A 25,446-nucleotide genomic window follows, 5' to 3' on the forward strand; every position below is an offset into this window, starting at 1 on the left:
ACAAAGGCTGAACCAAGATGGCAAACTTTTTAAATCCTCCTACATTACATATTCACTCTTTCCATTCTTACCTTGACAATAAAAGCACTGCATATTTATCTTGCATCAGAATGAACTTATTCACAAGTTCAATCTGGGTGAAGAGCTTTTCAGTGTATTTTATAATTGTGCTTCAATTTTTTTTCTTTGATGTCCTCTATACATTTGTAGAAAATATAATGCTTTATTGTCTCAGTGAAAGCATTTTAGATGTCTTTTCTGTCTTGGATTGGGTGGAAAAGGTTAGAATAAAGAATTTGTATTCCTCGTTATATCCCCATTTTCACACCGGGGCATCACATATACATAGGAAAGCTTTTGAGCATTTTCTTCTAAAAAATGCTCTCCACATTCCCATTTGAATCACAAAGTACATACTTCATTGTCTCAGTGAAATGTACTGAAACAAATGTATGTGTAACACAAAAAGAAAGCACTTGATTACTTTTGCTGGGAAAAGATATGCTTACTTTTATTTTCTCATCTACTATATCCCTTGGCTGGTGTGTAAAAAAGTTGATTTTGGACTAGTTTTGTTGCCGGTTATGGCAATTATTTTGAATTTAGGAAAGGGTCAATGCCATCATCATCTTTGGAAATCCTCATAGAATAGTTCTGTGATTGCTTAATTCCTATCTAAGATAGGATCCCTGTTAGCCCCTGGGTGTCTTACTTAGATGTCTGTGAGGGTTGCTGTTGTATGGTTGGCATTTGAATCCCTTGTGGAGCAGGACAACGGAGACGCATAATGAGAATATCACATCCCCTGGAGTGATACATCTATTAATCCTCTGCTTTCAGTTACCTGTAAGATCATTGTTTAAACTAAAGACAAACTGTGAAAACCATGGAGGTCAGTGATACTAATTAATTCATAAGCAGCGATATGATTTGGTCAGTGGACTTTGGTTCAGGAACTGTTTTGTTATGTTATGAAAGCTGATTGACTTGCTTGCTTTTTGGCCTTGTTGGCCCACCCAATGGTGCATTCCAGATTGATAAATGGTTGATGTTTAATAAAATCTTAATGCTAAAAGCAACTATGTAGGCTTATGGACCATATATAAAAAATAGATTTGCCCTTTTAGCTCTAAAATGTAGAATATTTTCCACTTTACTTGACCTCATAGTTTTCCATAAATCATGTGCTGCTACAGTACAAAACACCTGAAGCTGTTAATACTCTCACTGAAATACTTGACTCAACTAACGCATTCAACCAGTGCAGTCGCTATAGAATCTTATTGACCACGCAACAACTTAATACAGTAGCGTTCCATGAAGATTTAAGTCCTGCAGCCACAATACCAGATCAAAATGCCAAGCTCTCCACAGGGATGCCAAACCAAGCTAGAGGCTGTTTTACATTCTCAAGTGGCCCTCATCCTCCAACATGGGATTTTCAGAGAGGCAGGCATCAGTAGTTTTATTTTCTAGCATCACAGATTGGCCTCTGCAGCTGTAGGGTGGCTGTTGTGAGTAAAGCGTCCTGCTGTAGCCTGAACTCTATGACTCCATCTCACTGTATCATTAAGCCAGAGAGAAGTGTGTGAGAGTCAGTGTCTCTCAGTTGGGGATCCTCTCTGACTGAAGCCTCCTCTTCTCTATGGAGGCAGTGCGGTTACAGTACACCAGCTGAGGGCTCTCCACACTCCTATTGGACATTTCTTGAAGATAAAAATATGGGTGTTTGTGAAATTTTTTCAGCCTTTTAAGAAAAAGACATCAGCTTAGATGTTCAGGGGAGCAGACTTAATTTTGTTTTTCTGTCAAGTCTCCAAGATCTCAAGCCTCATCGGCAGTCTTTATTTAGATTTTATCTGGTAAAGATTTAATTTGAAGACAAAATAGGAAGACTTGAAGAAGAGGTAACATCTAATGAGTGTGCTCTTTGTGTCTTTTCTCTCTCTTTTTCATGCGTTCCCTTTGGACCATCCTGAAGCTGAAGAGTATGCTGTTGAAGGTAAGACTGACGCTTTACTTCTCGGGCCCTCTGATGGCTTCCCTTAATGCTGTCATGGATGCTGATGCTGGCTGCTTGTTAATACTCTGTGCTCTCCCTCTGGGGAGGGGCATTGTCAGTTTGGACTGCGGTTATACGTGACTTCCAGGGGGCCTAAATTACAGTTTCCGAAAAAGACAAAAGTGACGAACGTACAAGCACAATTATCCCTCTCTTTTTTATTTTATCTTGTCTTTTGAAATTTTCTTTTATTTTACTGCAGTTTATTCTACAGATAGAAGCATATGGTTGTGAGAAATATAGTCATGCACTTAAAAAAAAAGGCAATTTCTCATGGTAGCTTTGAAAACCTTGAGCTAGTTTACCAGTTACCAAAGTTTTGTTAAAGTTAACAAGATATGACATGGCAATTTTTGAGATACTGTCTCCCAGCTTGTCTCCTTCCTATCTCCAGCAAAGGCGAACGGAGGCTGCCTGTCGGGGCCCCTGAGGGGCCTCATTAGCCCTAGGGCCAGGCACTAAACCAGTGCTGGGTGTAGCAGACTTTAGGGATGGATCAGCCTTGGCTTGTCTGTCTGGAGGCTGTCTCCACTTTGCTCTGTTGAGGTAGAGGTTCACCCACTGGTTGACTGAGTCTGTTTGTCAGTCAAATCACACACTCAGAGAAAATAAAGCTTTTTTTTGAATCTGTGTGTTGAGCAGTAAACTGCTGTCTGCATGTTTTGGAGTTGCATTTCCTCCTTGCTGAGTTTGAGGTGATGGATTACCTATCACGCCGCCTGAACCAGCAGGGGAAATCACTATGACAAACACCCCTCTTGCTCGGGGTTTTCTTTTAAAGCTGAAAACTTTAATGCTGCATTTATTTCTCAATCTTCATACCAAGCATGGGGTGTTTATCTTGTGGCGTATAGGAAATATAAAAGCATATGTCATAGTGTCATTTCCTTGTTATCAGCTAACCCGCTGACCCTGATTTGAATTCTGCTCTGTGCTTGGTATGTAGAGTGCAGAGCACTTGTAGGGTGTTTGAAGCTGACATTTCCTCAGTGTGTTCCTACATGAGAGAAGCAGGCCTCCCGTAATGACTGTATGTGTGTGTGTGTGTGTGTGTGTGTGCACATGGCTATGCGTGTGAGTGCCCTTGCAGCCCATGCCATGTGAGTAGTGCTGATGGGAAAATGTCAGGGGGAAGGTGTGGAACAGGAATAAATGGCAGCAGTCTCACATCTCTGTCTGATGGAGGAGCCCCTCCACGCTGATGTGGAGTCAGAAGCTTAGTGAGAGAGGGAGCAGAGGAGGGTGATGGGTGATTGTACTCTTTGATACACCCGAGGGAGGGCAGGCAACTCCTAAGGGACCCCGGGGTCCTCTGTTAACTTTCAGAGGACTTCAGAACTAAAACCAAGCTCTCAAACTCGTGTGTAAAGGAGTTCTAGTACAAAGTGTTGTGCCAAATATAGTGTACTTTATGTGTGTTTGGGAATGTCAAGGCAATGCCACTCAGGCCTAACCTTTTAGCTCAGTACTTGCATTTTTCTCTCTGATTTCAAGTACATTCTGCATATTTTTCTTTGCACAGGGCAAGGGCATAAGTTGTAAGTTAAGCGTCCTGTTAATTATGTGTGCGCCCAGCACTTTAAGAGGGGAACACCTCTCCTTGTGCAGAGGTCTAATCGTTCTTTCCAGCAACACCATAACTCTACTATGTGAGAAATATTTTTGAGTTTATTTTTGACTGAGAAAATGAAACACACTCCAGGGTTTTATAGAGATACTTACTTAAACGAACAAGTCCTAAAATGTAAATGCCAACACCTCAATTAATTTGTGCTCTCCAAAGTCATGTCATTTAATTAAAAACAAGGAGTTGTGTTCCCAGTGTGTTCTGATCAACAAGACAGCTCAATAGATTTAGTTAATGGCTCATTGTTTTGGGTACTAAACCCTCAGAGTGCTACTTCACTCCTTTCTCTTCTATTTTAAGGCTTTCCCTGTGAACGTATTTGCTCTAATTAGTGTAGGTGACCATGTGTTCAAAGGTTGTTTTAGATTGATGATGCGCAGGGACGTCGAAAGCCCTGGGGAGGCCGGTGCCCCTGGAAGGCGCCCGGTGGCCCTCGCTCTCGCACTGTAGCGGCGATTGATGATGTGCCTGCGACACTGACCTGTTTTTACCGGCGAGCCAGTCGCACATTGCCATCTGTGTACTGATAGCATGTCCTTTCCCTAGAGGACTGCATGTGTGATGTATAGTTTCATAATGTAAGCAGAGGTTTACCTCATAGCCAGACACAACAGCGCTCCTGCAGAGGCTAATAAAGAAATGACAAGATAGCTGAAGGCTGTGGAAGCTTAGAGGTCAGATGAATGGCCTCATGACCTAGAGGTTGCCATTTTAACCAACTGGATCTGCTGGGAGAGTGCAACACCGAACTGCACTAGTTTGTGTTGGCGTAACTCTGGGGAAAGACCATTAATATCCAGAATCAGAAAAAGATTTATCGCAGAGTAGGTTTTCACTTACAAGAAATTTCCTTTTGTTTTTGGTACCACCCTTTAATGTACAATAACACATTATGAGGAATTAAAAATAAATCAATGAATAAAACCAATAATAATAATAATAATAGTAAGGAAAAGTACTGCAACAGTCAAGAACTTAAATATAGAATAGAAAGAATTACAAGACAATATGGTAGAGAAACTTTAAAAAGTACAATAACATGACAGACACGTACAATGTAGCTCCTTTCAGAACAGTTTTGTGCCGAGATGTGCAAAAATGTATTGCAGGGAATATTGAAAAGTTCACAGTAGAGCAAATAAGCATTGTGCAAGGTTTACGTTAGTGTAACGCATATATATGCATTGTTAAGTCTCATTTCAAGGTTGCCAGATATATCATACATATATATTATTATATCATTATACCACAGAAGAGAATCAGCAACCCAAACTGTCTGTATAGGACAACTTGGGAATGAGACCCAACACTCGACTTTGTTTCATAGAGTGGTTGATAATGAAACATTGTAGTGGTGTAGATGGTATTTTTGCTTTGAATGTATTTGTGTAAATATAAGAGGATTTCAGATATGGATACAAAAAAGAAGAAAAAGCTAAAAAGAAACAATACATTGCAGAGACAATAAAAATGCATGCTGGTCATTCAGACGCTGAACAACAGCCATTTTAAATTCCAAATGATGGTCTGGCAGAGCGTGACCATGGACAGGGCTGAGAGAAAATGGCTCACATGCAGCCGGACAGTAACAGATCAAATCTAAGCGTGGTCAGTGTGGCTGGCCTCTGAGACCGGATGATAGATTTCGTGACCCGGTGCTTTGTTTGGGTGAGCGATGTTCCGAGCTGCCCACGCTGATCTTAATCAATCTGATCAAGGCTAATGATCTTTTCTCTCTGAGCCACGCAGACCCCCAACTTAATCTCACCCTCGGGGAAGGCAATAACATTTTTTTTCTTTTCCCTAACGTTAAAAATGGAGTTTGATGTTGGCTAAAGATACAGGATTATAGATTTGTATGGGGCCTGTAGTAATAGGAGATTACTTTGGATGATCCAAACCAGATTATGGATTTTGTTCTTATTTGCTCAGGAGAAATAAAACAAAATCACAGACTAAAAACTTGAATGTTTTCTAAATGCGTGTACGTCAAGGCAACAGAAGGAGAAAACACAGTCAGGCAAATATTAAATGTACTGATGTCATTATGGTATTAACCTAGATTTTGTTTGTTTCTGGAACAAATGGTGCTTGTACATGATCCTTCTTCAAATTCCAACTGCTGTCGTTATTTTTTGAATAGCATTGGCTAAAGGGCCGACCACCTGCTTTTGATCTTGCCAAAAAATGATAAACTGCAAAGGCAATTGAGAATGATGGGCATTTATTTATATAACGCCGTTGCATAACAACGCAATTTGTCCATTCTTTGCGATCAATGAAGCTTAACTGTGCATTTTTCATCGGGCGCACAAGAGATTCGCTGTGTTCAAACAAAGCAATCGATTGTGGAAGATTGTTGGTTAGCTTTCCACTCGCAAGCACTTGAAAAGAAAAGAATAGGGAGCAAAATAACACAACAACAAACAAACACACACACGTACACAGAAACCTCATTGGAAGGGAAAAGAAATACCAAGGAGTGGAAGGGTGGAACAGAACTGAATGGTGTCTTTCTTCAGCTCTGAAATTGCTCAAGAGCCTTTGGACAGTAGGATGCCTTGATGTTGCCTCCGCCTGCCCAGCCTCTGCCAGATGTTGCAGCGAGATTAAGCATCCTCACGTCCTGGAGGAGCCAAAGTCCAGCCATGCCTGTTCTCACAAGACGTTAATTTCACCCCACACAGCTCACACTCTTTTCTCTCCTTCTATTTTTCTGCTTTGTGATAACAAAGTCTAAAGGGATGGAGTGGGCGTCCACTTGTGAGCAACTCCAGATGCTTCAGTGTCAACATGCGTGGCCACAGGCAATACTGTTTGCTATGATGGAGAGAGAAATGGATTGGACAATGCGTGGCCTGGAGCTCTGGTGTTGTGTAGTGTTTGTGTGTTTGTCTGTGTGTGTGTGTGTGAAGAAGAGAATTATGTGTGCCAGATTTTGCTGCCGTGCTTGAGGGTTTCTTTGTTCGCATTTGCAGACTAGTACAGCGCTGTAAAACTTTTCAATGGCTACATATGCCCTAGTTAGGACTCTATCGGATACTTCTATGCATAAAGTCATGTAGACTTTGTAATCACGATGTTCTTCAATACATGAGCTCTGTCAAAGACTTCTCAAAGTTAGATTCTTTTGACTGATCATTTTTGGTTCAAGCACTTTTGAGTTGCTGAAAGGTTGCAGTTAGAGATGCTGACCGCCTGGAATATTTTTCACAGGTCACACATAGGGGCCAATAAGTTAATTTTGCTGCTCTTGATTTATGAGACTGTGCACCACTTGGGTCTGATAGGGGCTAGCTAGCTAGTGGCACCACTCTTTCATCGATGTCTGCTAATAATGCTGTACCGACCCAAAAACCTTGCTGTGAAAACTCTGTGCCAGCCCTCCAGTCTCCCTTCTCGTCTCTTAGGTGGATAAGCAGCTCAGTTTTGAGCTGTAAAACCCTTTCAGCAAAACCCTTTCAGCATTGTTGATTGTTTTAACATTGCTGGCTTTGTTACTACCATTAGAGGTGGCAGCACAGCTTTTGGTGCTAACAATGTTAAAAAGGTTTCGCAGTCAAAGTGAAGATACTTATTCTCCAGGGCGACCTTGGGGGAGACCAGAAAGTGGACCAAATGTTCTCACAGCAACATGTTCTGCCATCCAAAAGGCGATACCAGCTAATGTTAACTCCATGGATGTAAAAAAAAAAAAAAAAGAACTGCTTACAGTGTTAAACATTGGGTCCAATTCAATGGGCGGACATGAAGCCCCATTGGGCAGCTACCTGGTTAGCTACAAGTTATTGAGTGTCTGCCTATCGAATGCAAATTAACCAAAACTGATATCCCTAGTTAGAGTAGTCTTTATACACTTTGAACTGACACCAGTGTTTTTAGCAAACATTACTTTCGTCATAACTTTTTTGAAATCACCCTCCTTTAGTTGACTCCCTCTTCCAAGCACGCGGAAGTCATATCTTCAGCACCTGGAATGCATTACAATGACATTGTATTCCAATGAGCTCTGGGAGGGATTTCAAGGCCTTCTTCAAAGTACTCCCTTCTCTTGTGTACTGAAATGAAATTTTGTTGTGCACCTCTGTGCCTTTGTTGCTTTAGAAATAGGGAAAAAAAACATAAAGTCTTTTAAGCATTTCCCAGTGGACTTTGGGGTTATGGGGTATTTGGAGTTTATATTGCCTCATCTTTCGTTTGGTTGTCTTCACCAACTAATTTATGCCCGGTCAGGGATACAGTCTTAGTAATCCTCCTCTCTTCTCTATCCCTCTACATCTATCACTCTATGGTTTCCCTTTTCCTCTCCGCCTTATCCCTGCACCAGCATCTTTAGCTTTATCCCTGTCTCATCAATCTCCCGTTTTGTTTTGTCTTCTTGCCACATATCTGTACTCTCGACATCTCTTCCTTCCTTTCCGTCTGCCAATCCTCCCACTCTCTTTTTCTCCGTCCTCTCTTCTTAATCTCGGTCACCTTCTTCCCTCTTCTGCTAGATAAACTTATAGGTTGTAGCTAAGAGGCTTATTGGTGAGATGCCTCTATAGGAAGCTGTGAAATGCAGCTTTACTGGGTTATTGAAGGCTATATAGAGTAGACTGAAGAAGAGAGTGCAAAGGAGTAAGAGATGGCCTGAAGTCTATTTACTAGCGCCCACATTGTGTATTTAACTTTGTGATTTTTAGATTATAGCTAGTTTTTACAGCTATGCAATGTCATTGAATTGAAAGACATTTATTTGCACATGTTTATGAATATATTACAAGGTAACACTTCAAAACTTGTGTTAGCATCCACTGTAAGTCTTAAAAGCTTTGACCTTGTTCTCTTGGAGGCAGTAAATGCTCAAAATCAACATCAGAATTGTGTTTATTGCCAAGTAGGTTTGCAAATATAGGGGTTTTCTCTCTTTTAGCCCCTTTTACAACTTTGCATAGAAGGTGCGAACATGAAATGGGGGGACAGAGTTTTCTGTGAGCTAGCAGGCAGGACGGATAAAATGTTTTGGGAAGGTCGGTTGTGAAGAGGCCCAGGCAATGCTCAGGTGGGGAGTCGGAGCTGGAGGCCTGGAGCTGGTGGATGGAGTCATGGGAAATGGTGTCATGACTGTCCAAACAAACTCATATTGTTTGTTTGCCCGGTGCATGGGGCTTAATGGAGTTGGGGGCTTTAGGTTCACAGCTCGTGATCTGTCTGAGCCCCTTTCAGACAGGAGCAAAGTCATTTCTTGTTTGAGATTCTCAGAATACAATCTTTACTGTCTCTAACCACCTTGCTAAGTCCCTACTTTATGACCCTTCAAACCTGTCCGAACTCCTCGATGCCTTTTCCTTTTGCAACCTTAGCTGTCTGAGCTTAATTGTGAAGCAAAGTTTGTCATTGCTGTAGCTCCAGTGGGGGTGTGATGAAATACAGTTGTTGAGACTGATGCAGAATGTTACAGCTGCTGTGTGCTTATCTGGTCTGTTGGTCGCAGTCCGAAAAACATCCCGATCTGCAGTCTAACCATCAGGAATCAGGTAGCCCATGACTTGGTCAGAGTGCAGAGGTGTGATAAGCACCACTGATTGTAGTGTAACAGTGATTCAAAGTATTCCTCTCTCTGGTTGGGCATTTAACAAACTGTCTGGAATTTGGGGAGTTCATGGTTGAGATTACCTTTGTTGAGTCATTGTTCCTGCGCGTTGGCCAATGGCGAAACATAAATTCCAATCAGGATGGATGAAATAAACTCACGCGGGGGTACAAAGATTTGCATTTCATTAAAAAAGACTCTAGATCAGGAGAACAGTGCTGCTGGATCACTGTCAAATCATTACACTCGCCATTGTTAGTCTTAAAACAGATTCCTCTACCTTTTGATTTGCTGTAGAGCTCCCTGTCACGATTCACTCTGAACAGCTGAAAGCCTGCCAGCTGTAGCACAGAGTCCGGTTTTGATCCACAAAGCCACATCTCTGCAAAGACTGAAACGGAAGACGAAGAAAAGTCTCTTTTTTACCCCACCAGTAGTTGAAGTTTGTCCACTTTGTTTGCAGAGATTGCACTCTTAGAGAAATATTACCGGTTATGGAATGTATAGTTGCACAAATGCACCAGCCTGTCTCCCTCTCCTTTGAGTTACACTGCTTAAACGTGGGTGCCACTTTGACCAGAATGTCCACGATTTCAACTGTAGAGGTGATTAAAGTTTGAAATAAATTCACTGGAGTTGTTTCCCTGATGATCACGAGCTAATCCCTGGTGAAAGAGCTCGAGGTTTTGCAGCAAAAATGTTTGACACCATAATAAGAGATCATAGTGACTAATGTACAAAGTAGATTAACCTACCAGGGCTACACGAGCAGCGGTGTCAAAGTGCAGTTTAAGACTTATTGGGAAGATTAGATTACCAGAGGAAGGTGAGAAATATAATTATAACCTGAGCACTTCATGTATTTCGGTTTCCTTTGAATCTTTAATGTCAGTCATTTCTGGAGACGGTGCTAAAGACTGGCTAGTAAGTCTATGATTTTCTCAACTCAGGGCTATTTGCAACCATGCTGATGCTCCTGTTGCAGTTGATGACAGTGATCTTTAACTTTCTCTGCTTACTGTCACTTTCATAACCTGATCATCCATTTCTTAAGTCAAGAGTAACTGCGTCATACTTCTCTTCCCCTCTCTCAGCACCATCATTTCCAGTGTTACAACACTCCTGTTGTGTACCTGCAGCCTCTTTTCTGAATTAAATTATGCCATGAAACGCCACTGACGGCAGAGCTAAGAGTCCATGCTGGCCAGGTGACACTGCGAGAGATTGCATTTGGGCAGAGCCCGGTGAAAAGTCCATCTCCTGCCCGTCCCCCAGTCAACAGCCAGTTCTCAGAAAATAAAAGCACTCGCATTCACCCTCACTCCCATTGTGCTGCTTAGCGATAAGGTTGAAAAAAAGGGGTAACTGTCTCTTTTTTTTTTTGCTTGTAGGTGTGTTCATGTGTTTTTTGTGTGTAAATTTGTTCTTTACAGTAAGACTTTTGAGTTCTTTTTTTAATGTTTGTGCATCAGTGATTTGTACTTGTGTATTTTCTCATCACTTACATTTGTCTAAGGCCCAACCCCACTGTCAAATTCAGTCTCACTGCCTGACTTTCTTTCTCAGTCCAAAGCAAACAGCATCTTCACTCTGATGCATTCACCAGGTGTCTTGTTTGTTGCCTGGCCTTTATTTGCTGTCCAACATTCATTTAGCAAGCTGACAATTACTTATGAACGTCTGTTGGTGGCACTGAGACAGTGTTGAGAGAAATGGTGTGGTAAAATTGAGATCAATAGGCTGGCGAGATGAATTAGAGTGGCCAATAAAAGAAGGGAAATGGGGAATAAAGCTATTCTCTCCTCATCCTTCCCTCAGTTTCATAATGGGAAAATGGTAACACTTGAGTGAGCTTGTTTTGCCACTCAGGACCTCCCTTTGCCCTAATGTAAAATGGTATTCTTTTGGGATTCATGTAGAATGGAGAATATATTTTTCTCTCACTTTATCCTCCTTTTTGTTTCCTCCTCTCCCATGTCTTTTCTTTTCTTTTTGTCTCCTTTGCAGTCACCATCTTGCTCTTTTAGCACATTTTATTTTGTCTCGCGTGTCCTTTTTCTCAGTTTTACCTTGATTCTTTTGTTGGTGTTGTCATTTTGACTCACCACCTTTTGCTTTTCAGGTTTAATGCAGTTACCTTTAAAAATAAATAAGCTGTGATCTGACCTTAAACTTTGTGACACCTTCTGTGTGGCATTTACCTGCTATCTCAGTGGAAAATCAGAGCAAAGCAAAGCATTTCTATTAGTCTAGAAAATTGTGCAGTGATGTGAAGTCAGTCAAACAATGCCTTTAACCCGAGATCAGGCCTTCTGTCAGTAAACACTCAAGGCAAGCTGCCAAAATGTCCTCCAGCAAGACAGCGAATCCCTACTGGCTGAGATGTTGCTGCACTGTAGCTGATCTTGACCTTTGACCTTCCCGTGGATGGGTAGGAGATGGGAAAATATCACACGATTAAAGTTACACAGAACATTGACCTCCAACTTTTTCCTTCAAAGCCTGATCTGTGATGTCTAAATATTCTGCATTCCAAACACGTTCTGTGTAATATAACACAATTGCCAAAGATGCCAACAAAAACCCACTCTTGACGTTTTACTGTCACTGATGAAACACACATTATTATATATGACGAAGGATCAAGGCCACATCAGAGAAAAAAGAACAAGAAAAAAAGAAATACATTTCACAAATCAAGTCATGGGATTATGAGAAAAAAGTCACAATATTCTGAGAATTAAGTTATAATATTACAATATTACCTTGTACCTTGTATAATATTACAAGAATGAAGTCATCATATTCTGAGAATTAAGTAATAGTAATTTATAAGAATTCAGTCATAATACAACGAATATAAAGTCATGATACCACAAGAATTATGTCATTATATAACAAGAATTAAATCCATAATATTATAATAAGTAAGTAATTATATCATGAGAATAAAGACATAAAAGTTGTAATTTTGATAAAAAAAAGTATTAAAATTACAGAAAAGAAGTCAAAATACCACAAGAATTTAGTTATGATAGTAAGAGAATAATGTCATAATAATAAAGTAATAACTCCAACTTATTCTGAGAAACATATATATATATAGTAATTACAGAGGAACTTTTTGTAGTTTAGTGAGATGAGAATTTAGAAGATAAACTGAACAAACTAAAATGAAACATGGACATCACTGCAGGACACATATTGGCAAGTGTTCTGGTAATAATCCTCACGGGGAATTTTCTTCTGCTCTAGAGATCTCAAAAGAAGAAAAAGAAAAAAAAAATCCATCCTGGATGTTATCTTAAAACGACAAAATTACAAAGCCAATACTTTAGCAAACTATACAACAAGCCATTTCTTCATTTATCACAGCCCGGCTCCTGCCAGAATCTACACACCACTGATTAACTAAAAATGTCCTGCTTAAGTTTCTTTGGCTCCTTTTTTTGGGGCATTTATTACAACTTTTCACCAAAAATGTTTTCATCAAGGACTGATTAATATTTGCTGCCCTGGAACTGTGAACACCATAGCTCTAACTCTGTCGTCTCCACGGTGAACTGATGTGAACTCAGTCTTTGCTTTAAAAGTTCATATCAGGCTTCAATTATCATGATTTAAAAGCAGCTTTGTGCAGGAGCCAGACGCTGGATTTATTCACTGGGTTCACTCAACTCTGGCTGATATAAAACCCTGCACTCCGTGGCCTCCTGTGTGCAGTTGCAGCCTAGTTTATGATAAACAAAATGGACATCTCTGAGAAAAATAAATAGTTGAACTGTCCCTTTTACAACATCCCTGCCGTCAGAGGTCCCTGTTTTTTTCCCTCCACTGTCAGTGTGGCCTAACAGCTATGATGAGTTGTTATCAGAAACACCATAAATTTGTGCAGCAGCTGCCATAAAGCCTCACTCCCTACAGGTCTTATTTATTTATCTGTCGCCTCTCCAATTCTCCGAGGGCCGCAGAGGAAGAGCTTTAATGCCACAGACCTTCAGTGCTCACTAAGTGAGCTGGCTCAGGCCTTCCTGCTTCCTCAGCATGTGATCATTTGGAGGGGGAGAAGTAGAAATGAAGGGAGGGAGGGGAGGACAGGAGCTAGAGGGGAGTGAGGGTGAAGGAAGGATTGGATACATAGGGATAGGAAAGAGGATGGTTGAGGGAGACGAGGCTGGGGGAAATCTCCAGAGCTGAGGTGTCAAAGCAGCAGGCTGTATGAGTGGAAAAAGACGTGGCCTAGATACTTCACTGTTAATGACTGTTCAGCAAGGCCAGGGTTACATTTTGTCAACTAAGCCAGTGTCATCTATAAAACGCTATGCACACCATGTGTCCATTCAGCCCTGTGTGTGTGTGTGTCCGTGTGTGTGTGTGTGTGTGTGTGTGTGTGTGTGTGTGTGTGTGTTTGTTTTCTATGAGTTTGGGTGGTCTGCATGAAAACCACGACTGTTGATTTTCAGTGCATTAACCTTGCTATGGCACTGGATTTCACACATAAACCACAGTCTTTACTAGGGATGGGTGATATGGCCAAAATCTTCTAACGCCGTATAGGAATTTTATATCATGGTAGCAGTTATTGTTTTGTAAAATCAATTTAGTACTGTTTAGAATAACCATACCGTACTTTTTTCTTTTATTTGGAACTCCGTACAAACAACAACAAAGAAACAGTACATGATCCAACACAACACACAAACAAAAGACTCAAAACATGAAAATTCTTTCAAAGTGGAAACTCGAAACTTTCTGAGAACAATTATGTAAATCGTTCCAGATTTCCATATATGATTTTACTCTCCTTGTGCGTGTCTGCCTAAATAAAATGACCTACTTACAAGAGAATCATGAGATTATGTGAGAATTACAAGAATTGTCAATAATACTGTTGACATATGACACCTATTGTCTTGTGTTTCTAGAGTTTTGTGTTTTTGCGAACACATAAGGAATTGTAAATATGTCATATTTCTAAAAGGGGGTTTGGTGTAATATATTCCGCCAGGAGTAGGATGGGAACTAATCTCTCAAGGAATCTAGTTGTAGTCTTGGAAATGGTGACACTGCAAGATCCCCAGTCTTTGCATAATCTTGTAGTGTGTGACAGAAAGCTCACGTTGTCTTTAGATGTCAGGGAGAGTCACATTTAAGTCTTAAAAGTCTTTTCAAAGTCTTGTGGTGTATAGTAGGCATAAGATGTGCAGTATCCCATTGTAAGCACTTTAACTTTGTATTTTGTTGCAGTTCTATTCATGATTCAGACCATGAGCCCTTTGTATCGACTGGTCAGGCGGTCTTATTTTCAGGATTGCTTGAGTCATCAGTCCTGCGACATGCACATGTAGAAAGCAAGCGGTGTACCAATCTTGATGCTACAGGTGGCCACTAAGCTTGTTCTCCAGATTGGGACTTTAACTCTATCCTAGCAATTTGATTTCTGCAGGTTTCACCAGGAAACGCAAAGGAAAGACAGCCATTTGTTTCATGGCTTGACAGTTGGAAATGAATGAAAGCGATCCAATCCCCCCGTACCTCTTCCTTCCTCCTCTCGCTCTGTCTTCTTTTTGCTGACTCAAGAGAGTCAAAAAAAACACGCTCACACCTGTGGAGAATCCAGAGTATATCCACATCACTCAGTAATAGATGGAGTGTGTATATGTGTGTACGTGTCAGTGAGTGAAAGACAGAGTTTGTGCATGTGCGGGGCCCAGATTAAGCTGTCACACGGGCTGTGAGTGGTCCCAGACAGCCTGATCAATGTGGGGCCAGCTTGCAGATAATGAAGTGGTTAGGTCTCCCCTGATGCCTTTAATTGAACAAGTGTCGCTGGCTTGGCCCATCTGGACAGAAAGCATCCTGGGAATTGGGTGTTTTCGTGTAGACCGTGGTCTGAATGGTTGCTGAGGAAGAGTTTGGGAGCTGTGTGACCCTGCGAGTACCTCAGCACACTGTAAACAGGTAACATGTGGGAGGACAAACTAGCAACATTAATCTTTTAGGTTAATGTGCAAAGTCTCTACTGTAAATGTGAGCCTGTTTGTGTAGGAGTGTGTGCTCCTTCTCAAAGGAATTACACTGCGATGTTAAACATTCCTTAATTTATCATCTCTCAGCTCAGTGCGGCTTTCCTCACAACTCGGCTGCTTTGTGAATGTGTTGGATAATCTCACATTAGCAGAGAGAGAGGGGGGTCTCATCTTGTTGTGTTCCATTCAGTGGCTGTGCGTGCCATAGGTGATACAGGTCTAGGGCACCATCCCAACAGGGGTGCCAAACGTTCAGCAAAAAAGAAAAAAAAAAACATCAATTGCTAATGTGGGAGTCAAGTGGATGTCAGCTGACCTTTTTTCTGTCCATTTACAGTATAATGTTATCCAGTTATCAGCCAAAAGCCATTGAAACATTTATATATACCTACCTATATATATATATATATTATATATATATATATATATATATATATATATATATATATATATGTATATATATATATATACACTTTTGAACCTGCGTCCACTGCCGCAAAGACATAGGCCTTTGTAAATGGGGCGCCTTGCTACCAGGTGCCCCAAAATTGTTATTTTTAACGTTCGTATCAGTATTGACCCAGCATTTCAAATCAGTGCATCCCCATTTCAACTAGAAAGTGAATTTGTACTTTTTTTTTTTTTGTAATTTGTACCCGGGGTCACTGGGAGGAGGGTCGCTTAAGGCACCAAATGTAATAGAACCGCCTCTGGTACCATCTGAGCTAATATGATTCATCTGGTGAAGTTGTAGTCAGAGCTATCTTATTTCAGCATGTCCTGTCCATGTCTTTAGCGCTGAGGACCAGTGTAGGTTGATAGCACTGCTGGCTGCAAAAATCAAGTCCAGCCATCTCCTCTTCACTTGTGCACTTCCTCTTCAGTCAGAGCCACAACTAGAGGGAAGTATCTGAATGTGCTGTTGACTCAGTTCCCTTAAAATATGAAAATAGAGCAGTGTGTGAAAGCACATTTATTTACATCCTGGAGGACCAAAGGCAGAACCATAAACTGCCTGAGGGTATTGCTTCTGCGTGCAGGGAGAATTTATTACAATCGAGGAATTCTTTTTCTGCGTTTCTGTGTTTTACTGTTTAATTCTCTCCCCACTGTCAAAGGTCCTATTTTGAAATCTGCAGGCACTAGAGAGTGCAAGCTGAACAATTCGGGGCGCCTTAAGCGAGTGGCCCAGTTGAATAAGATAAGGTCAGAACTCCATTCCTGATTTAGAGGATACAGAGCAGCTCCCATCTGGACACTGACAAGAGCAGCCTCCCTCCTCTCTCTCCAAGCCAAGTCAATGAAGAGACCTTCTACCTGCCTTGTTCGCTGTTTTCCTCTCCTTCAGACAGAGCCCCTATACACTATTCATAAACTTGGGCAGAGGGTTGTCTGACCTTTTTGCTGAAATGTTAGGGCAAATTAGTTGTCAGAGTGGTGGACGTGGCAGCCATGCTAAGCCCTAGCTGCTGTCCCATACACCTCCAGCTTCCTTTTTTTCTTCTTTCCACAGGGTACCTGCCCTTTACCTGCTCTAGGCTTGGCCTCATCACCACCACCACCATGGGCAGACATTTTTTGTGGCTGAAGGAATTGTGTTTTTGGGTTTCTGTATCTGTCTGTCTGTCTGTCTGCTGAAATGATTAGAATTCGGTGCACAAAGGTCAACATCAATGTGACCATGCCTTTGTGTTATTCTTGTTTAGTGATATTTTTAGAAGGCCACAAAGGAATTTCCTAAAACTTTGCACAAACGTCCGCTTGGACTTAAGGATCATATTATTAGATTATTGTCACCTTGCCTCTGTCTAATTGTGATGAATGCGATACCTGTAGAAGGCCACAACGGAATTATCTCAAATTTGGCACAAACGTCCTCTTGGACTAAGTGATGAACTGACTAGATTTGGGTGGTCATAGGTCAAAGGTCAAGGTCACTGTGATGTCGTTGTTCTCATTCTTTTGAACATGATATGTCACAAACACCTTTAGGAAATGTCATAAAATATGGCACAAACGATAAGTTGGACAACAATGAACATTTTAGACTGTGGTGTCTAAAGGTCAAGGTCCCTGTAACATTGCAGCTGTCTTACTCTCATGAGCACAATATCTAAATAAGGCCTTTTGCCAGTTTCCTCAAATGTGGCGCAAACACCCTCTTCAACTTAATGATGAACTGTTAGATTTGGATGGTCAATGGTCACGGTCACTGTGACCTTGTTTTCTCATTCTTTTGTAAACGATATCTAAAGAAGGCATTGAGGGAGTTTCTGCAAATTTGGCATAAACGTCCAATTGGGTCAAACATTAACTGAATTAAACTAAGTGGTTGACCTCACAAAACATGTTTTTCTATAATTCAAGAATTAATCTGCTAATTATGACAACATTTCACATAAACGGTTAATAGGATAAAATGATGAAGCAAGTGATGACATTTTACATTCAAAAGACCAAAGGTGTACTTTACTGTGACATCATAATGTTCTGCGAAAAACACTTTTCTGGCAATTAATCAACATTATAGGTACAAGGCAGGCAGACTCGACACAAAGAATTTTAGCCAAGATATTCATGCACATTCACAAAGTTAAGCACAAAGAGGCGAATAAAAGAGACTCACGCACTTGCATATAAAAAAAAACTGGCCTTCAGATGCAAAACAAGGAAATGAAAAAGTCAGCCAAGTAGTCTATTCTTGCTGAGAACTCTTCCTCCCAGATAAACTGTAGGTCAGTGCCTTCAATCACAAATAAATTTGAAAAATTCTCTACAGCAGTCAGCTGTGCAACCATCATAAATCACTGCCCTAATTTAGTCTATACATCCCAAATCCTTGAATTACTATCAACCACTTTTACCCTGAATACAGAGCAGCTTATAATGAGCCCAAATGCAAGCAGCACCCTTTTAAAGCAGAGTAAACACTGAGCTTGCTGAGCCGCTGGCCCCCAGAGTCTACGCATATTCATTACCTTACGTAATGGCTTTTTAAAATAAACACCAGTGCATTCAGCAAGCATTAGTTATTCCTGCATAGTAATTAGCTACTCCAGACCGCTTTTTTGTGTTTTTGTTATTGCTGATGCACTTTTTCAAAACATCAAGCGAGAGGGAAACTTTGTAACTCAGGAGCGATCTGCACATTTATGTTTCGAAGACAGATCTGTACAATCTAATACCATGGGTTTTTTATTAGTAGACTGGAGGATAGACGATAGTAATGTGGTAATGGAGGCTTTTAGCAGCTCTGCATACTGTGCGAGGTAGCCCCTCAGATGTGATCCATCAGTCCAGAAACAGGCAGATTTCTTTCTGTGTTTACGTGTGATGAAAAATAACCCTCATTTCCTCTTTTCCCTTCCACTTGCCAATTTGTCCCCTGTCTGAACTTGATCTTATCTTGTGGTTCAGGGCTAAAGCTCATCCCCTCTCCCTATAGGCCCCTTGCCTTTACTTTTTGACCTTAGCCTGACACTGATCCTGCCTTTTGAAGACAAGTGAAGATCAAGTGAGGATCAAGGGGTTAGTCACTCTGGTTATACAGGGGTTTTCTTTCGCCTCCTTGTCTGTCTGTGGTTTGTGTTTGTCTGTGCCCTGTTGGTCGATCAGTCCTGCATGCTAAACTCGTGCAGTAATTGGGTGTGTGCCTGTTTGCAGCCGGCTCCAGCTCATCATTCAGCCTGAGAGGAAATCTATGGCAGGGTGATAAACATATTGCAAAGTAAGGGAATTGTAGGACTGAGTGTCATTGCGTCCAGCGCTGTGTACATTTGATGGCAGCACTGCATGTGTGCACAAACCACTGTCATCTGAGGTCAGCTTTTTCACCACTGTGGCAGCCTGTCGCAGCACTATGTAAGAGTAAAGACCTATACATATATAATATACAGGGCTTGAAATACTTTTTTGCTGTGTACATGCACTGGTGCATGTAACTTTTAAAGTTGCATCAACCAGTTTGGTGTATTTTTACTTCATATAGGTAATTTATGCCTATACTAAAACTGAAGGTAATGCACATTGAGACTTCTTTTTTTATATGGTTATAGGAAAACTCTGCAGAGCTTCTTAGCAAACCCAATATGAAAACATTTTTAAAAAGTCATATTATGACTTCTTTAGTGACTTCTTTTCTTCTATTTGATATGAATATTTATTTATATCCATCAGTTCATTATTATAACAAACTATATTTTAACATCTTTAATTCAATTACCAACTTATCATGATTACAAGTTCAGGTATTGTGGGGAAAAAAAATCATGTCTTGTTTTTTCATTAAATATGTTTTCAAAAATAGAAAAAGCACCAACATCTCACACGTTGATGTGTTTCCTTTAAATCACTGGGACACATTACTTGTATTTATGTTTTTGTTTTTTAAAATGTGTTTTTAAAAATAGAAAAATGACTAATAAATCATATGGCAATGTGTGTCCTTTGAATCACTAGGATGCATTGCATGAGTTATTTAAAAAAAAACACACAAAAACATACAATTTAAAATAAAAGTCAAAAAGGACAAAAATCCCATATGATGGAAAAGAAACTTTTCCAAACTTAAAAAAAAAAAAAAAAGTTTCCATAGAAATATTAATGTTAAATTTGTGCTAAAAATCCCTTATGAGGAGCTGTGTTCTTTGTATCCAGTGCAGTGTTATATTCTGATATTGAATTTGAGTCACTGGGACACATTACATGGAAATCATTGAAAACACTGCCATTGTTTTTGTATTGAAATATTTATGTAAAATACATGAATTACACTTTTATAATAGCTATAAGTGTCCCAAATGACATAGATTTAGTGTATTTTTTTAAAATTACAATTTTATCTAATATTGGCAGATCATGATTAAGTTAAAAATACTTTTTTAAAAAAATTTTTGGACAGTATACATTAATGATCAATGAGTCAGCCTTCAGCATTTAAACATTAATCTGGGAGGTGAGCTAACCTTCCTTCCAGTGTTATCAGTTGTAAATTGGTTCTTTATGCCTGAAAACATGGATGTGTGGCATGAGAGCATGTAAAAAGTGTCAATTTCATGAGTCTCAAGGTCAATGCATGAGTTGGCAGTTCAGGTTACATGCACTGGTGCATTTTTATTTGCAGCACTGTCCATATACAAATGATATTTCAACCAAATTTATATCAATGCTTTTATACATTACATGTGCTGATACAAAAGTTGCAGACTCCCTCATACTTTCTAACTTGCAAAAATAGGCTAGAACACCTAGAACAGTATTCATACGGTCCAATGCTTGTCATAAACCATACCTTACTGTTTAAAGAGCTTTGAGCAGCTTAAACACATTCATCGCCTCTCTTCCTCCACACGGCGGGAAGGCAAAGCAGCTAGTGTTTACCAATCAGTTACAGTCGCCATATCACATTCCGCGCGCCTTTACCATTTACTGAGGGCCATGATTAAGTGCCATGATGGAAAGCATCAACATCCATTTCATCCATATTTGATGAGTGAATGTCTCCCTCCTATTCCACACAACAGGAGGAAGCTGTAATCAACATTCACACACACTGTGAATAATTATTTACCCAGATAATGGCTGTGTTTATGCAAGCACAGAAAAAGGTTGATTTTTTTTCCTCCCTCTGTTTTTTTTCCCTTCTATGATAAAGAGAACTCTGATTAGGTAATAGCATGACTGATTTCATGTTGTTTTTCTTATTTGGCTTGTTCAGGCTGCCTCCTGATCTGTCACCTAATGTTATTAGCCCCCTTCACAGGAATAACAGTTTGTCATCTCCAGGACAGCAGCACCAGAACAAACGCATCAAAGAAGAACCTGGCATGTTGTCATTTTGACCGTACTAATGATACGGCCTAATAACTAAGCAAGTGTCTATTATGCACTCTGCTCACACGTAGACTCAACAGAGGGGTAGATCATGGCCGCACTGAGCTGTGTTACGCTCAATTTCAGAGTCACCCTGTAAACCTTAGATTTTTATGAGCTAGACCCCATTTCTGCAGGGCAGCACCGCATTAAAGAGAATGTGGATCCACAATTGAGGTCAGCTGAGCGCGCGGCTACATTGAGGGCACAGGAATCATAGTGTCTGACTCCTACCTATTGCAAATGGCACGTAAAGATTAGCATATAGAAATTGAGACTGATTATTAGGAATAGTATATCAGGACAAGGTCACATTGACCCTGTAACATGTAGTTTCCACTTTATTAGGTACAGACCTAGCTAAAAGTAATGCAGTCCTATCGCTGCAGTCCTGCTAATAATCCTCCTGCCATTAAGATTATAATGCCCAGTTTCTTTTGTTGTTTTTTTAACTGCATTGCATTGTACTGAACTTGTTTCAAATATTTAACTTCATTGGTATTTTAAGACTGTCAGTCAGGGCAGGTATAATACTGCATTAGCTTTAACTCTGTGTACTTAATAAAGTGGAAGCTGAGTGAATGTCCAATTGAGTCCTGGGTCTGATTTGATACTTATATTCACATAAAAAATCTTTAAAATGACATCTTTAATCTTTGTAAATAATAATATAATAATAATGTTTAATATGCTGTGTTAGGATGCTTTTGTTGTTTTTGGCTATATATGGCAATTTTTAGAAAATTCCAGTGCAGAATTTAATTTATGGCACAATGTGTTTTACTGACAAAATGTCAGTCAAACCATGTAACTCCTTGAAACTTTTAATTTTTTTTCATTTTTTTTCCCCCTTTCCCCCTTAAAAGCATTTAGGATTGTTACATTTTATTTAATTAATTAATGTATTAATTCATTTTTTTTTTTTTAACTTATTTTGGCTTCGCTGCACCATGGTGCAGAGAGTAGTTACAGAGGCTGTGCACAGAAGAAGTCTTTCATCTGTCTATTTTTGTGAAACTCAATAAAACATCACCAAAAAAAAAAAAAAAATAGAAATGAAATATGTATCTTGCCCATTAAAATAACTTATGTAGCTTTCTGACTTTGGCACACCCTTTTTCAAAAGGTAGTTACTTCAAATACTAAATGTCAGGTTCAAAACTATTGAACTGTTTAGCTTAAATTTTTGATCTGAGAAAAATGAAAGTTAAACTGTTATGACTCCTAAAATTGACAATCAACCAGCTACAAAGAACAAGTATTCCTCTATTGGAGTTGTCAAAATTACAGTAATCTATCTATCTATCTATCTATCTATCTATCTATCTGTCTATCTATCGCTGATTTTTAGGGTAGGGTTAGCTCCTGCTGGCTATGTTTTTTTACTTCATTTGGCAACTTTCCTTCTTAGCGTTTGCTGTAAAGGATTTGTACTGCTACTCTTGCCAACGGCAAGCAGTCACAGCTAAATAAATTGTGTATTTTGCAAAGTGGACATCACAATTTGGAGTCACTGTCACCTGTGCCCCCAAATCATTTTTCACATTAAAACACCCTAATTTTCACTTCCTTATATGCGTGAAATACTTAATTTTTAGCTGATACTGATTATTAATACGTGCATGTATCAGCTCAGGATGGCTTGGGACAGCTATAGACGCATTTTCCCACATAATATTGTTTTAAAATTCACCATGGGAATATTATTCAGTTTGCTTTGGTATTTTTCCCCCTCCAGTTTCTTTGTGTTCAATTTTTGATCATTTTTGGCTATTACAAAAGGTGGAATTCAAGCCAAGCTCATATTTTTGCAATTCATTCAGTTGGTCTTTCCGTAGCTTATCTTCAACCAAGAACGCTCGATTGTTATGACAATGTAACTCCAAAAGGGACCATTGCCCAGTTTGTTCTCTGCAATTTGCTAAAAACTTACTAACAATGCATAACATTACAAAGAGGAGTCCCCTCTAACTCAGCTAATAAAACGCGGATGGCATTTTAGAGACCTGTTCATATTTCGGACAGGTTTTTTTTTTGACAATATTAAACCCCTGCCACACATTTTGGCTTTCCTCTTTTGCTCTTTCCTTTATTCTCTCATACTTCTGTCATTGCCTGCCACTGTTTAGTGGGCACTAAGACAGCACTGACTGATGCAGGTCCAACCAACATATGACAGGCAGACACATGCCCACTCTGGGCCTCTCGCCCTTCGGGCCCTCATCTTGCCAGCCTGTTTTCATTTCCAGCAGCCAGGCAGGTGGATAAAATTAATGATCACAGTTCAGTTTTTTGTCTCCTTTTTCAATTTTGGGACTGGTGGCGGGAGAAACAGGCTTTCCCCACCAACAATTAGGACCAAATCCTGGAAAATGCATCCTCGAGTTGACATCAACATCTCTTTCGGTGGGCAGAAGTTCAGAGTCAAACAAGGACCCCATGCTTCTTCATGCTGCTGTGTGTCAGCATGCAATGCATTTGTGTTTGGATGGAAATCCAGTGTTTCAAACCCTCTGCACACTAGCTTGTAGGAAGGAAACAATATTTGAACTCCAGCGTTTCCAATGGTTTGATTGCAACAGGACAAGCAATCCTGCATGCGAATTTGATTTCTCAAAGCCTATATTCTTGAAACAAGCTTTTAGCACCACGTTCACACTCAAGAGAGAGATTCAAATCAAGCTGGTTTTAAAGTTCCGTTGAAAATTGGCTGTGTCTTCTCACCACCTCCTCAGCAAGTCTTAAAAAGGAGATGTAAGGAGTGAAATAACTTTTGCACTTTTGCATGTACATTGATTTACCAAAGCATGGTTTCCTACACATTCATTTATTTGTGGCGGCCTGCCACATTTAAAACATCTACTGCCGCATATCAGTTGTCTGTGTTTGGAGCCGGACCATCATTTTGAGCACTATTGGAAAATGTACACAGTTTGGTTATTCCTTGCATCAGACTCTCGGAGCGCAGAGCTACTCTGGGCACAGATGGAGAGGCAGAACGGCAGATGCAGTGAAAGTGAAATTTATTTGTTCATTCCGCTTGGTCTAAGAGTTTGTACTCACTCGCTTCTGCAGCAGCTGCTTTTCTCATCCATTGATCTCTTCATCTGATCAGCTGTGATCATATCATCTGGTTGATTATGCATTCCACAAGTCAAACTTCACAAACTGCTGCTGGGGAAAAAAAGCACTCATGAAGAGTTCTGCCTGTGCTGCATTTACACACCCACTAAAACATCTGAATTTCGAGAGGAGATATAAAATGATAGAAAGCACACACACATGCAGAAAAAACAAACAAACAAACATTCATACACTATAAAAACCTAGAATACGCAAAGAGCCATTTGTGGTAAATATAGCCCATCTGAAATACGATTGCCCTTTTGACGTTTACAGCCATTTACACACATTTGCTCTACTCTGTTGAGCAGCACAGATCAAAGTAGGGGCACTTTTTATGCATGGTGCAATCTGTCTTGCACTAGCAGAAAGGAAGGAAAGCCAACAAAGCGACAGGTGGAGATCTAATCCTGAGGCAAAAATGTCTGCTGTCCTTTTTTCTCCCGTTGTTTGGTTGACTTTTTAGTCAAGCATAGACTGGCATTGTTGGTATATAGCGCTGGGAGCTGGTACTCTAATTAAATAGCCTGGAGGTTTTGTAAACAAGTCCTGGTTTCTCAGGACCATTTAGCTATCATTTCCCCAAATTCATATTGACCCTTCTTCCTTGTAGCATCGATCCCAGTTTTAAAAGGAACAGGATGGACTCTTTGTCCTGCACTTCAAGGTGTTGATGCCAGTGCACACCGCTATCTGTCCATTTCACTTAGTTATATCTGCAATATGCACTAAAAGGATTTTAACGCTCCTTTTAACATTTCTGCGGGCAGTTTTCTTTCAGCACTCTTGTATATTATAGTCATTGTTGTTATGTTAAGGTAAAGTTGACTGGAAATGTTGCCTCAACATTAACAGAAATTAATTAGGATTTTTACACAACTGTATCAGAAGGCAGCAGACGGCCACAGCAGCCATTAGTCCACCGTGCAATCCCAAAGACCCCGAAGAGACCAATTTACCTGCTATTTACTGCCACAACAATCTTAATGGGAGACAGAGGACACCCAAAATGGCATATCTTGTTATTGCTATTTCCCTGCTTAATAATTGTCACCATTTGGGGACCCCAAAAGGGCTGTCCTCTTTGGCTATGTTTTTTTTTTCAACCCAGTAATAACCCTGTGTTATTAGTAGCCATTAGCGTTCTCCATGGTGAACT

At 40.1% G+C, this 25,446-nt stretch overlaps 1 protein-coding gene across 1 annotated transcript in view; it reads left to right on the forward strand.

Moving 5' to 3' along the window:
- nrxn2b (neurexin 2b) overlaps positions 1 to 25,446 on the forward strand; it is a 742,597-nt gene that overhangs the window by 58,363 nt on the left and 658,788 nt on the right. The window contains exon 2 of the mRNA XM_042512007.1: positions 1,982 to 2,002. Within this exon, the coding sequence (XP_042367941.1) occupies positions 1,982 to 2,002 (21 nt within the window). The remainder of the gene's footprint in view (positions 1 to 1,981; positions 2,003 to 25,446) is intronic.

The sequence above is a fragment of the Plectropomus leopardus genome, chromosome 23 (genome assembly GCF_008729295.1).
Source record: "Plectropomus leopardus isolate mb chromosome 23, YSFRI_Pleo_2.0, whole genome shotgun sequence".
Taxonomy (NCBI): domain Eukaryota; kingdom Metazoa; phylum Chordata; class Actinopteri; order Perciformes; family Serranidae; genus Plectropomus; species Plectropomus leopardus.